Source organism: Mustela nivalis, assembly GCF_964662115.1.
Source record: "Mustela nivalis genome assembly, chromosome: 16".
NCBI lineage: Eukaryota > Metazoa > Chordata > Mammalia > Carnivora > Mustelidae > Mustela > Mustela nivalis.
Window position 1 is genome coordinate 29,695,537 of NC_139035.1, and position 13,702 is coordinate 29,709,238.

The following is a 13,702-nucleotide window of genomic DNA, read 5'->3' on the forward strand; positions in this document are numbered from 1 at the left end:
GTTGAGTTGTCCAAATTCTCTATATTTTCTACACATTATCTCCTTTTCAGATATATGATTTCAAATTGTTTCTCCCATTCCATAGGTTGCCTTATTACTCTGTTGATTGTATCATTTGATGTACAGAAGTTTTAAGTTTGATACCATTCTGTTGGTCTCACTTTACTTCGGTTGCCTGGGCTCTCGTTTCGGATCCAAGACACTACTGCCAAGTCCAGTGTTATAAAACTCTTCCCTTATGCTTTCTTGAGATTTATAGTTTTAGGTCTTATGTTTAGATCTTGAATCCATTTTGAGTTTATTCATGTATTTGGGGTAAGATAAAGGTCCAATTGTGTTCTTCTGCACATAGATACTGAGTTTTCCCAGCACCATTTATTTGTTAGAGACTGTCCTTTCCCCATTGAGTGCTCTTTCCATCCTCTCTGAAGGTCACTTGATCATATATGTGTTAATTTCTGGCTCTCTGTTACATTCCACTGGTCTATTTACCTGTCTTTATGCCCGTACCAGGCTGTTTTATTGCAGCTTTAGAGTATAGCTTGAAACTAAGATGTATGATGACTCCAACTTTGTTCTTTTTCAAAATTGTTTTGGCTATTTGGAGTCCCTTGAGATTCCATATTATTTTAGGAAGAATTTTTCTATTCCTGCAAAAAGTTCTATCGGGATTTCGTTAGGAATTGCACTGAATCTGTAGAGCGCTTTGAGTTAGTATGGACATCTTAACAATATAAGGTGTGCCAATCCATGAATGTGGGATGTCTTTCCATTTATTTGTCATCTTCAATTTCTTTCAGCAATGTTTTATAGTTTTCAGTATAGACGTCTTTCACCTGCTTGGTTAGGCTTATTCCTAAGTGTTTTATTCCTTTTGATGCTATCACAAATGGGACTGTTTTCTTAATTTCCTTTTCATATTATTTGTTGTTAATGTATAGAAATGCATTATATATGTTGTTAATGTATAGAAATGCATAACATAGAAGTGTATCTGATAATGTATGTTGGTTTTGTATCTTGCAACTTTGTTGTATTGGTTTACCAGCCCTAACAGTGTTTTCATGGACTCGAGAGTTTTCAACATATAAGATCATGTCATCTGTGAACAAAGATAGCTTTACTTCTTCCTTTCCAATTTGGACGCCTTTTATCTCTTTTTCTTGTTTAGCACATAGGGTAGAACTTCCATGTTAAAGAAAAAAAAAAATGGAGAGAGCAGGGGACATCCTTGCCCTGCATGAGATCTTAAAGAAAAACTCAAGAGTTTCACCACTGAGTGGGATTATTAGCTGTGGATTTTTCACAAATGACTTTTATTGTGTGGAGGTAGTTTCCTTGTATGTCCAGTTTGTTGAGTGTTCTTAATTATTGAAGAGTTGAATCTAATAAAATGCTTTTTCTGCATCAGTTAAGATGGTCATATGATTTTGTCCTCATTGTTAATGTGCTTATTACATTGATTTTCTTATACTGAGTCAACTTTGCATTCTAGGAATAAATTGCACTTGGTCATGGTATATAATGCTTTTATTATGCTATTGAATTTGGTTTGCTGTATTTTGTGGAGAATTTTGACATCCATAGTCATCAGAAATTTCAGCCATCTTTTCAGTATTCTTTTCTTATAAAATCTTTGGCTTTGGTATCAGGGAAGTGCTAAACAAGCCTAGAGGTGTTCCCTTCTCTCTCTTTCTCTATTTTTTCTTTTTTTTGGTAGAGTTTCAGGAAAAGTTGTGTTTATTCTTTTTAAAATGTTTGGTAGAATTTTCCAGTGCAGCCATCTAGCCCAGGCCTTTTCTCTTTTGGGAGATTTTTGCTTACTTAATCAATCTCATTAGTTATAACGCTGTTCAAGTTTTCTATTTTTTCATGATTCAGTCTTGGCAGATTATACATTCCCATTTCTTCTAGCTTGTCCAATTTGTTGGCATATAGTGGTTCATAGTGTCTCTTATGATCCTTTTGATTTTTGTGGCATCAGTTTTAATGTTCTATCACCTCTGATTTGAGTCTTCTTTTATTTTCTTGTTAATCTAGCTAAGAGCTTGTCAAGTTTATTAATATTTTCAGAAAGCCAGCTATTAGTTTTACTGATTTCTAAATTTCTTTAAATGTTCTATTTTATTTATTTGTGCTCCACTTTTTGTTTCCTTCCTTCTGCTAGCTTTGTGGTTAGTTGGTTTTTTTTTTTTTTTTTTTTTTTTCACTAGTTCTTTGAGAACTAGTCGGGTTATGTTGTTTATTTGGGACCTGCTTCTTTAATGTATGCATTTAAACTTATGACATTTTTTCTTGGTACTGTTTTTGCTCTATAATTATTACATTGCATTTTAAGTTTTATTTGTCTCGAGATACTTCCCTTGTAATTTCTTTGACCCACTGGTACTTTAAGAGTAAGTTGTTTAATATCCACATATTTTTGGATTTCTCATGTGATACTGATTTCTAGTTTCATTGTCAGAAAAGCTACTTTATATGTCAATCATTGTGCGTCCTGTTTAGCATAAGAAAAAATTGGAAACCCAAGTCTCTAAGTTGACAGAGTGGTTACTTAAGTTTTGGTAGTCCATTCAAAAATTGGAATGTTGTGCAGACATTAAAAAGTCTTAAGTATATTTATTGACATAGGCAGCTACTTTTGATATGTTATTAATTTGGAAAAAAGGAAGTCTGTATAGCAAAGTCACCTAAAAGAATATACAAGAATAGTCCTCTATGCATGTATGTCAAGTATATATATATGGAGGTAAAACACACACAAATATTACTAGCGATTAATTCTAGATTGTGGGATTACAGGAGATTTATTTACTTTTTTCTTATCTGTAGGTTGGAATGGTTTAATAAACACAAACTGCTTGTGTAATAAAAAAAAATGGAAGCAATTACATCTTTGTTGTTGTTTTCGTTTCTTAAAACATACTGGGGATGTTTTTAAGCTTCTAAGTGCAGTGGATGCATTGTGAGCTGGCTTTTGTGCTGCGTGACCTCATCTCCTGGTCGCAGGTAGGTGGTTCAGGAGAAGAGTCCTGATAGCACTTAGGCCCACTCTCCTGGAGACCCGGAGTCTGACGGTTAGGCCCAGGGCCTGAGAGCTGCCAGATGTTGGGTTAACAGCAGTCGCTGGTTTGTCTCACGTTGGTGCTCATTCATTTTCCTTGCTGTTTTCTGAGTTACCCCAGAATTTTTCAAAACGTTTTCATTTTTATTTTTATTTTGGTTTAAGACAGTGAGTCATTGTTCTGTTTTTGGCAAGCCAAAGAATCTTAGTAAACTCCCAAGAGCATTTACTGACTCAACAATCATTTACCAACATCTACTGTATAACCAGGCTTTGGTGGAAATAAAAACAAACAAACAATAAAACTATCCCAGTGTCTGGTATCTTTCCAGATCAATTCTTTGATATTTCCATTCTGACTTTACTGTTTGCTAATAGTCTCAGGACACGGGGCAAAGGCTCCAAGCCACCACCTTTCCTCCTCAGTGAGAATGTCAGACTACCTTTAGCTTTCTATATTTTTGTGACTTAAAATTACGACACAGAATAACGATGTGAATGAACTTCACACCACTGAACTGGATGCTTAAAAATGGTGAAAAAGGTACATTCTACGTTATGTGTATTTTACAATTAAAAAAAAATACACTTAAAAATGTACGATGCAGGAGGATTTGAACAGATCCAACATGTAATTCTTTCTGCCTCATCATTTTGCACAAGTGTGGTTTTGTGATTCAAACTTTCTGGGAATTTTCCTAAAACACTACGGGTGACTACAGTGAAGGGGGCAAAGTTTCACTCCAGCTGGTATTTAATCAACGTGTGTGTGCCCATGTGTGCTTCTGCACATGTGCACGTGTCCCTGAAATCTAGCATTCGGTGTTCTGTATAGACTAGGATTACAATAACCTCAGCAAATGCTATTTACTCATTCATCCAGCAATTACTGAGTACCAATCATGTGCTCAACGTGTAAGGACACAGCAGTGACTTAAACGTCACACCTGACCTCAAGCTGCTTTTAGTTCAACCCAAATAGAAGCACCAACTTGGAACACCTTAAAAATCTCTCCGTGTTTTTCAGGGAAACATTTTTCATGGTTTTTTTGGAACCCAGAGCAGTACCTTTTACTTACTATTAAGTTTGGCCTGGGGCATCACACCTTTACTATTTATCAATAAGGCAGAATGTAGGAAGAGGTCCCATTCCTCCTCTGGTAGGGATCCGGGCTCATCACCTCCATTAGCATCATTTTGCATGACTGTGATGCAGAGCCAGAAGGAGAAGCAGAGTTTATGTTGGTTAAACAGAGCTGGAGAGACCACCTAGGGGGAAAATGGAGCGTTAGACCAGCCCAGCTCCATTGAATCCATGTGCAAAATACATGTGCAAGGATGTCTCACCTTAAAAATACTTCTGGTCAACACATCGATTGAATTTTTAAGATGTTTCTGGGAGATATTTTCCTCCCTTTCTAACTTGGGTTCTTCTGAGAGGTCTGTAGTATCAAGGGTCTTCTGGGGTCTGGGGTCGGGCTCTTCCTGTTCTTTGCTTCCGGAGACAACTGCTAGAAGGAACGCCTGGCGAAACCAGTCCAGAGAGAACTGGTACGCGCAGCTGACCCGGGCGAGGCCCGCCACGAGGAAGTAGAGCAGGGCGCCGCGGGTGGCCAGGGGGAGATAGTGCTTGCGCGTCTCTTGGATCTTACTTTCTGCTTTTTCTGTTGCTCTGATGCGCTTTGAAATTTCATTTGAATTCATTTTGACGTTTCTTAAGATGTCTACCGTTTCCTCATCATCTAACACACATTCTAAAGACAAACAACAACAACAACAACAACAACAACAAAATGAATTTAAATAAAAACCCATTGGAAGTTAAATGCAGTTCCTTCATTCTGAAATCTTTCTGTAAGAGTTTTTGACTTCTGGTTTTTTGGTGATTTCATGCGGGCAATGGGTCGCTAAATGAAGACCGGTTATATTTCTGAATAATTGGGTTCAGAGCACACCCCCTATCTCTACTTTATATTATTTTAATGGGGTGGATGCTATTTTCTTTTTAAGCACATGATAAGTAGCCAATCTGTCATAACTGATGAAGTCCCAGAACCTAAGTCAGGTTCGGTGGGGTGAGGAGGTTCGGAGCCGACGACTAAAGAAAGAATTCTTAAGACGTCATTGGTGCAAAATGGTGGTTTATTAAAGCACCGGGACAGGGCCCGTGGGCAGGCAGAGATGCGGCTGCCGCCCCGGGTTGTTAGGAGTGGTTGGTTATATACACAGGAGTTGGGTAGGTGAGGACAAAGGGGTGTTCAGAAGGGCTATTGGGGCAAAGAATACTATCAGGATATTGAAGGCTTAGTTGTTATCAAGTAAAGACAATTGGAAGTCTGGTGGAATGTTACATTCCTGCTATCAAGCATCCTTGTTAATGAGATTTAGGTTTAGAAGAAATTTAACTTTATTTACTTTTCCTTCTACCTCCGCCTCCTTCGGTTTTTATGGAGGGGAGGGTGACATTAGGCTTGAGGAACTGAGTTCTGTGTCTTTGGAAATTGGGCTATTGATAAGGTAACTTCTTTGTTGTAATCTCAAGGACCTTTGCAAACCAAGGGAGACTCCTGTTTTGCAGGATTGCGATCTCAGCAAGTTAACTATTTATCATTTTATGGCAGTCAGGGGTGCCTGAGCAATGCTACACATATGGAGGGGAGTGGATGAAGGGGGGGGGGTGCAAGGCGCCAGCTCTTGCTTTGTCCTCAGCCAGCCTCCTGCTCCCTCATCAATAACGAATGACCCACCATCCACACAGACAAGGAGACAAAATTTCCAGAAAATAGCACGTGAACTCTGATATTTTCTATGGTTTTCTATTTTACTAAACAATAAAGTTGGTAATGATCAACGAAATTTATTTCTCATTCCACAAACAGGTTGAAACTTACTTTTTGAAAAAAAAGCGCTGCTTCATAAACAGAGTAATTCTCTCCTTCTCAAATATTTAAGACGGTTCTCCTATTTCCATTATAAACTCTACTATTTTATGAACATTCCCATTTTCCTCAAGTGCTTTTGTTAATGGTATGATTTATAGACTCCTCACTATCCTTGATGCTTATCCCGAGCACGTTAGTTTGAAAAGAGCCCTCTTTAAAGTGTGATAAAGGCAGAAAGAAACACAGATACCATTAATTGTCCTTATAACCTGCAGCCCACCACAGAAGATTTGAGGCAGGCTGCAGGTATGTTTCCTCCAGAAAGTTCTGTCTTCAACTTCATGGCTTGCTGGAGGAGAAAACAATGTTGTTTTGACAATGGCAAGGCCTCCAGTGTCCTGAGGGTCTTCTTCAGCATATGAAAATCCTTTCTGGACTCTCCTTAGCTCTACTTTCCACAACGCCAAGGTACAGAACCAGTTGCTCCTCACAATCCCAGGACAGCAGCTCTTTCTGCCCGCAGATCCTGTCCCTTGGCTTTAATAAAATCACCATTTTGCACCAGAGACGTCTCAAGAATTCTTTCCTGGCCGTGGGCTCTGGACACCATCAAACCTCACCAAAAACCTTTAAAAATTACATCCGTATCAAGAACTAGACACAGCTTCATATGATCACTGTAAGGAGTGATGGAATTACATGCCCTGACCTGGATAACATATTCTGATTGATTTTAGTGACGCTTTCTAGTAATGTCAGGACCTCTCTCTGGGCGACTTCTGAGTCCCCACCCCACCCCACCACTCCCACGGGGAGCAGGCAGCCTCACCAAAGATATACTACAAAGAGAGTAAGGATGATCTATGCTACTAAAACTTGGGAAAGGGAAGGAAAAAACATGCACCAAATCGAGGAGTCTTTATTCTTCTAGAATTATTAGATTTTATTTTTCCCTAGTACTCTTAAAAGCTTAGCTTCACCATGTAACAGGCCAGACTTCATAGAATAACAACTCTTTCCCAGGCTATAACTCTTTGAGGAGAATTTATCAAGTATCATGGTTCCAGGATGTTTCCACCCCAGAATTCTAAACCAGTTACAGAATCCATATCTTCTTAGGATTGGAATTGGAAGCAACAATCTAGACACACGTAACATAATCAAAAGAACACATAGCACACTGTTTTCCTTCCCTTGTGGAAGGCACTTCCCCCTCTTTTCCCAAAAGAGTTTGTTGTGAAGAGATGTTTTAAGTATCACACTTTCCAAGAAACCTGTCTACCAGTTCTAATTCTTGGCTCAGAGGAAGGTACTCCTTATTCAAGAAAATTTAATAAATATTCTGTGCTAATTGATCTCAGCCATGGACAAATTAAAATTGTTTTACTTTACACCTGACTAACCTTTGCTTTCAACACATCCTCTTTGCAAAACTCAAACCTTATCTTTAAAAGACAATTTTCATTACGACTTGGGAGAGCACGGAAGGCCTAGGAAGGGAGTTGGCTTTTATTTTGCAGGAGGACATTCTGAAAAGGGCAGAAGTCATTAAGTGGAGAAATGGCAAATGTTCCTCTCATTCTGATACCTAAAACACTTGTAAGGCCAGGACCTTTCTGGTCCTGAAACTATAATAAATTACAGTGTTTTAAGTACATTCAAAATTGATATTACTCTTTAATTTCTTTCCCCTGAGTTTGGGTTCACAGTTCAGAAGAGATACTTTAAAGAGGGAGGTAGCGGGGGTGAGGAGGAAACTGTTTATGTCTAGCAGCACCGGGGGATAATAGAAAACATCTATCATTTTGATCTCAGTTAACATTTATCTTTCCCCCTTGAATCTCCTAATGTAATAGGAGATGATCATTTTCCCGTTTTTTCTTCTTATCTGTATGGACTCTCTCTCTTATTATATCCATGCCAGTATTTTCACTATTCATAAAAATAAACAGCCCTCCAGAGACATGCTATTAAATAAAGCCTTCAAAGGTGGGATTGTTTAGATTTAGAAGAGAGAGGCTCAACTGAGTAACTTATTCCTACAGTCATTAGGAAAAGTGAGCAAACCTTCCAGCACCCCTGACTACTTCCTTTTCTCCCTGGACGTGGTTTATTTAAATCATTCCTATCAATGCTGGCGTGGACTCTAAGCTCTAGGCTCTCGGAGATCCTACCATCTAACATGGGTGGAGACACTGGTCCGGGTCTCGGCTTCCAGTCTGACGATGGGCTAGTGGAATACCGTTTCATCAGATGCTCCTGGCAGGGAATGCAAACTCGCTTAGGCTTGATACTTGAAGAGGCAGTTCGTTTGGTGAGCAGGCATTACAGAAAGCACTCCAGGAGTCTATTTAGTTTTTTCCAAGAACAATTTGTATTATAACTACCACTAGTAAAAGGTTAGTCTTTAAAAAAAACTGACTCTCCCATGAGGCACCGCTGGTAGGGCATCGGCACCAAAGGCGTATGAGGGCTTCCAGCGCTGACTGGGTCTTATCACAAACAACTTTCCTTTGTCTTATTAAATCTATCTTCTGTTCAATTTAGGCAAAAGTCACAACAAAACATGCTATTTGTCATAGAGTGGTTCCTAGAACAGGAGAGGCTGTACTCTCCAGTCTTGTGAGACCCACATCCCTGTGTGCCCTGGGTTTGCTCCCTAAGGGGTGATCATTCATTCCAACCTTCCCAGAGAAACAGATGTGACAACCTGGTCCACACAGACTTGTCCTTGTCTTGTCATGAACGGAAGCATGGCACAGCCGTGTGTTACACAGGAATAGAGTATTAGGTGTAATTACAATAGGAAGGCATACTGTCAGATCCTTAAGAGGGAATGAAAGCATCTGAGAGACTTTCAAGCCTCCCCCGACCCAGGTCACCAGTTAAGATAAGTGAGAATGGCAGCCTACCGCTAGATAGAAAGTATCTGATCACAGACAAGTTGAGAGTTGAGAGCTGTGCTGCTGTGAGGTCTTCCTCCCCATCTGACCTAGAGCTCTGAATAGGGTGTTTGTGGGTGTGTGTGTGAGAGAGAGAGAGAAAGCGTCTTTTGTTATGTTAATGAAGCGACACTAGTCTTCTAAAACAGTGACTCCCACCAGAGGGTTAGCCTAGAACCCCCCCCCCCCATCTCCCCGACTTGGCCCCACGCATCGCTTTCACCTGGCTGTTCCAGGTTCATCCTTTCAGAGGAGACCAGTAATCTGGTGAGCAAACAGGTGTCTTGAGTTCTAGTCTGTTAGCGACCTAATCAAACCTCAGGACAGGCTTTGCTGGAACTTCTCTCTGGAACCCGTCTGCGGGGACGGGGCTGTCTGGTCGCACTGAAACCTTAAGGGGAGGGCGAATAGCATGCCTCTCTGGGTAGACCATGTCAGGATGGGGTTGAGTTGTGGGACACACCTCGTGTCTGAGCACTGCTTGTTAGCACTGGGGGATCCTCACCCTGCATGCGGAAACTGGATATCCAGATAGGTCAGTGCGACCGAGAACTTACCATGCTCTGGAGTTAGTTGTTTAGAAGTTACATTGTTAAAATTTAAACACTATGGTTTCTTAAATGTTTCTTGTGTTGAGGAAGAAAATAATTCCTATTGCTATTTTAATAAACACCATATTTTAATGGGATACATCTGAGTAAGTCACTGGATTCTGTCCTGGGATATTTTAATTATTAATACTTGGGGAAAACCTCATCTTTGGTCTCTACGTTCTAACTTGATACATATAATGGATGTCAGATATAGGACAGAGTGGTCTCCGTGAGATTGGCCAATGTTGGGCGTTATAAGGAGCTCAAGCCCAGGTAGGAACGTAGGAACATCAACATCCACAATGTTTTACTTTTAGAAATGGGGTGTTTCACCCACATTAATCAGTTATTTGGTGGAGAAGCGAATCTGATATTTTCGGTACCAATTCAGAATATGGTTCCTGGAGCCTTTGTTCTGTCCTTCCCAGAGATATGCAAAGGTTTCCTAACGTCACTAAAGACTTCTACTGACCTTGTGCATTCTGTAGTACATTCAACGTTCTTTCCTCTAGTTCTTCAAGGGTCATAGCATCAAGGGAAATACTCGCCAGTAACTGCAAATGCTGATTTTCTAAGTAAGGAACTTCCTGAGTTAGTATGGTAGATAGGAGCTGATCCTGCAAACTTTGGAATGTTAACGTGAAGTTGATCATGGTAACAAAGTTATACACCGGCGGAGGAAAGTGAGGGTTGTTGATTTCTGTAGATATGTATAACCTAGAGGATGAGAAAGGCACCGGTTTGTCAAAGGTGCTGCAAAGGGAAAAAATGAAACTTGATTTATTAAATAACGGAAACAATAGTTCTCCTGGAAGTAAACCAGGTTAATCTTTAGTGTGGTTGAGCTTGGTACACAGGAGAGCCTCTCACTTCATACCGCGTAAATACAGTTGCAATTTACAGCTTCACGAAACACAAGCGTAGATGAGTCCCTGCTATGTTTGGTGGAAGCATCTGGACAGGGGAAGGTAGAGCACCAGCTGGCAGGGGCTCTGATTCACCCTTAAGCGTTGTCAGCTTGGCAGTGTTTGCCATGGGTGAGTGAGAGTGATTGAGAGCCCTGGGGCGGGTGTGAGTAGAGGGAGACTGGCCTTCTCTAAAGGGATCATTCCTGCTGCCGCCTGGAGAGTGTCCTGGGGTAGAAGGTTCTGGGGAAGAAGGAAGCCTGGAGACTGGTTTGCATGTGGAGTCTGGAGTGGGCTGGTACGGTGAGCGGGGGAAGCGTCAAGAGTGGTTCTGGGTCTTGCTCAGGCTCCCCAGCAACTCAACCCCGCAGGGACAGTTCCTCGGCCCGTTTTATAGGGTGGAACTGAGGCTCAGAGAGGTTCAATAAGACTCTCGCATCCCGTGGCCACACAGTGACTGAGGGGGTACCTGTGTCCAGTCTGCCCTCCACAGGAGTGCTCGCCCCCCCCCCCCAACCACACAACCAAACACGGGTACCAGGGGGGCTGTTTGGCAAAATGTTACTTTGTTAGCTTTTTCTAGAGCTGTTGCTCAAGTGGCTAACGTTCCGCAAGAAAGGGTGTCCTGTGGGACGCTGAGCCTGGGGCGGGGGTGGAGGGTGGGGCTTTTCCACATGAAGAGGTTTTGGGTCCTTGAAAGAAGAATCCTGTTTGTTTAACCTAGTGCTTTTAAGAAGTGTGGGATCTCTTTTCCAAATGACACCCTAGAATGTTGTTCTGAGGAACATACTTTGCAAGACGGAGGGAGGCTGGTGAGGAGCAAGGCTGCGGAGCCCGGCCCGGGGCGAGGACCCACTGACCACTCGAGCACTGTGTGTGTTAGGGCCCCTGTAAGGCTGGGGAGTGCTTGGGCTGGAGACCAGTAAACGCACCTTCCAGCTCCCCTTGCTGATGCCTTGCTCACGCAGTGGGTTGCCCACTTAAAGGGCAGAATGAACATGTCTGGTCACACAAATGCCTTATTCCCTCAGGAATTACATTTTTGTGATAATTAGCTCCGACTCTCTAAAAGAGCTTTGTGATGTTGACGGGTGGGAGGGTTGGGGGTGGGGGGTGTATTCTATTCTGGAAGGTCCCTTACTGCTGGGAACATGGATACAGCGTTTTTATCTGCCCAGGCAGAATCTCTTTCTGCTCTCGATATCTAATATGGATTTTGTTTTTTTTAAAGGAATAGCAGCTTTTCCTGCTGAAATAAAATGTTAGGCAAACAGATCCACTGGAGTTCTTGTGGATCAAGTGGGGCCAGGCTTTGCACACCTTCGGGGGACTTCCCATGGAACCATGGGTCTTATCAGGAATAGCATGAAAAACACTGGTTTGGAAACTTGATAAAGAAAAGTCAGTTCTTAGGGCGCCTGGGTGGCTCATTGGCTTAAGCCTATGCCTTAGGCTCAGGTCATGACCTCAGGGTCCTGGGATTGAGGCCGTCATCAGGCTCTCTGCTTGGCAGGGAGCCTGCTTACCCCACCTCCTCTGCCTGCCTCTCTGCCTAATTGTGATCTCTGTCTGTCAAATAGATAAATAAAATCTTTAAAAAGAAAGAAAGAAAGAAAGAAAGAAAGAAAGAAAGGTCAGTTCTCCATTCCCTGTACTGATGAGTACAACCGGAAACACAAATGAACAAAACATTCAAATGCAATCCCACTTTTTCCTCCAGGAGAAGCTTACCAGTACTCAAATACAGGCCTTCAGTAACATTTGTCTTAAAAAATACAAACATCTGACTCAATTTCACTGTGAGAGACTTTACCTGAATTTGGAATTGTATTCAAGCTCAGAGTCATCAATCCTTATGAAGTACTGCCCTCTTTTTTTCTGATGGATATCCTTCTTCAAAATTGCCTTCAAACTTGGAGCTAACATTTCAGGGAGGTTCTGAAAAACCCAACAGACAGACATAGAAAGTTCGTCTTATAACAAATAAATCAGTTGAAAAGACAGAGCATTTAAAAATGTGTATCTGGGGAACCTGGGTGGCTCAGTCGATTGAGTGTCTGACCCTTGGTTTAGGCTCATATCACGATCTCAGGGTCGTGGGATCAAGCCCTGTGTGGGGCTGTGCTCAGTGGGAAGTCTGCTTGAGATTCTCTCTTTCTCTACCTTAGCTGCCCCTCCCCACCACTCTTTCTTTTCTCTAAGAAAAATAAAAAGTAAATCCTGTTAGTATTTGGGCAACAAAGAAAGGCTGATGTGTGAGTACACTGAAAAGACACTTTATTTATTATTTTTTTAAAAAAGTTTATGTATTTTGAGAGCGAGCGAGAGCGTGTGCACAAGACAGAGTGGGGCAGAGGGAGAGGGAGAGACTGACCCTCCAAGTAGATACCCCCCTGAGTGCAGAGCCCAACATGGGGCTTGATCCCACGACTCCGAGATCATGACCTGAGCTGAAACTGGGAGTGAGATGCTCAACCCCAGACGCCCGTGGTTATTTGTTACCTGTAACTCCGAGCTCTCGTTTCTCAGGGCACGTGGCATGTATGTCCCCTGCGCAGACTTAGGGAGTGAGCCCAGTGCCCCAGTACCTGCAGGAGGACGCTCCCTCCTGTTTTCATGGCATTTTCGATCTCTTGGATGTAACCGCTGTCGTGGATGGAGAGCTCCTGCAGCCTGGGCCCTTCCATCTGCCGGATCCAGCCGTGGGCTTGCTTGTGCGGGTCAATGAGCAGGGGCCACTGCAGGCTGTTCTTGATCAGGACGGCGTTCTCAGTTGAGTATTGACCAAGGGGGAGCCCTTGAGAGTGCCACAGGCTGATCTGGAACAATAGCATTGTTACTTTTCGGTCTCATATGCTTGTTTCCCCTCTTCAGTATCACTGCCTTTAGAAAAATCCAATACTCCTTAAAAAGGTTAAGGAGATGAACAATTTAAAACATTGGGATATGATATTTTGGGTTATAGGAGTATTGACTAAATGACACTTTTCTGTCCATCAGGAAGGACGAATGCCCATCCCAACGAAGATGCTATGGGAGACAGATAGCTGTAAGAGAGGGTTCCTGTTCCCGAGGCTCTTGGACTTGAGTCACATATGAAACTTGCAAGAACACAGAATGACACTGAGGTACTTACCGCTAACCTATTGCACACCCACCACCTGCCAAGCACACACGTACATTATCTGGTTAGATTGCGATAACCACCCTCATTTCTCGGGAGGAGGAATTGGGGTCTGCCCGTGGTCATTCTGTTGGAGGAAGAGGCTGACCCAGGGTGTGACTCAGACGCTGACTCCAACTCTGATAAATTCTC

The 13,702-nt window shown here is 42.1% G+C and overlaps 1 protein-coding gene across 9 annotated transcripts in view; it reads right to left on the reverse strand.

Moving 5' to 3' along the window:
- The window catches only part of DNAH14 (dynein axonemal heavy chain 14), a 348,451-nt gene that overhangs the window by 48,926 nt on the left and 285,823 nt on the right, over positions 1-13,702 (reverse strand). For all 9 annotated transcript variants that reach the window (XM_082704493.1, XM_082704492.1, XM_082704488.1 and 6 more), the window contains 5 exons: positions 12,975-13,205; positions 12,200-12,324; positions 9,954-10,198; positions 4,412-4,818; positions 4,144-4,333 (listed from right to left, as the gene is read on the reverse strand). In XM_082704493.1, the coding sequence (XP_082560619.1) occupies positions 4,144-4,333; positions 4,412-4,818; positions 9,954-10,198; positions 12,200-12,324; positions 12,975-13,205 (1,198 nt within the window). The remainder of the gene's footprint in view (positions 1-4,143; positions 4,334-4,411; positions 4,819-9,953; positions 10,199-12,199; positions 12,325-12,974; positions 13,206-13,702) is intronic.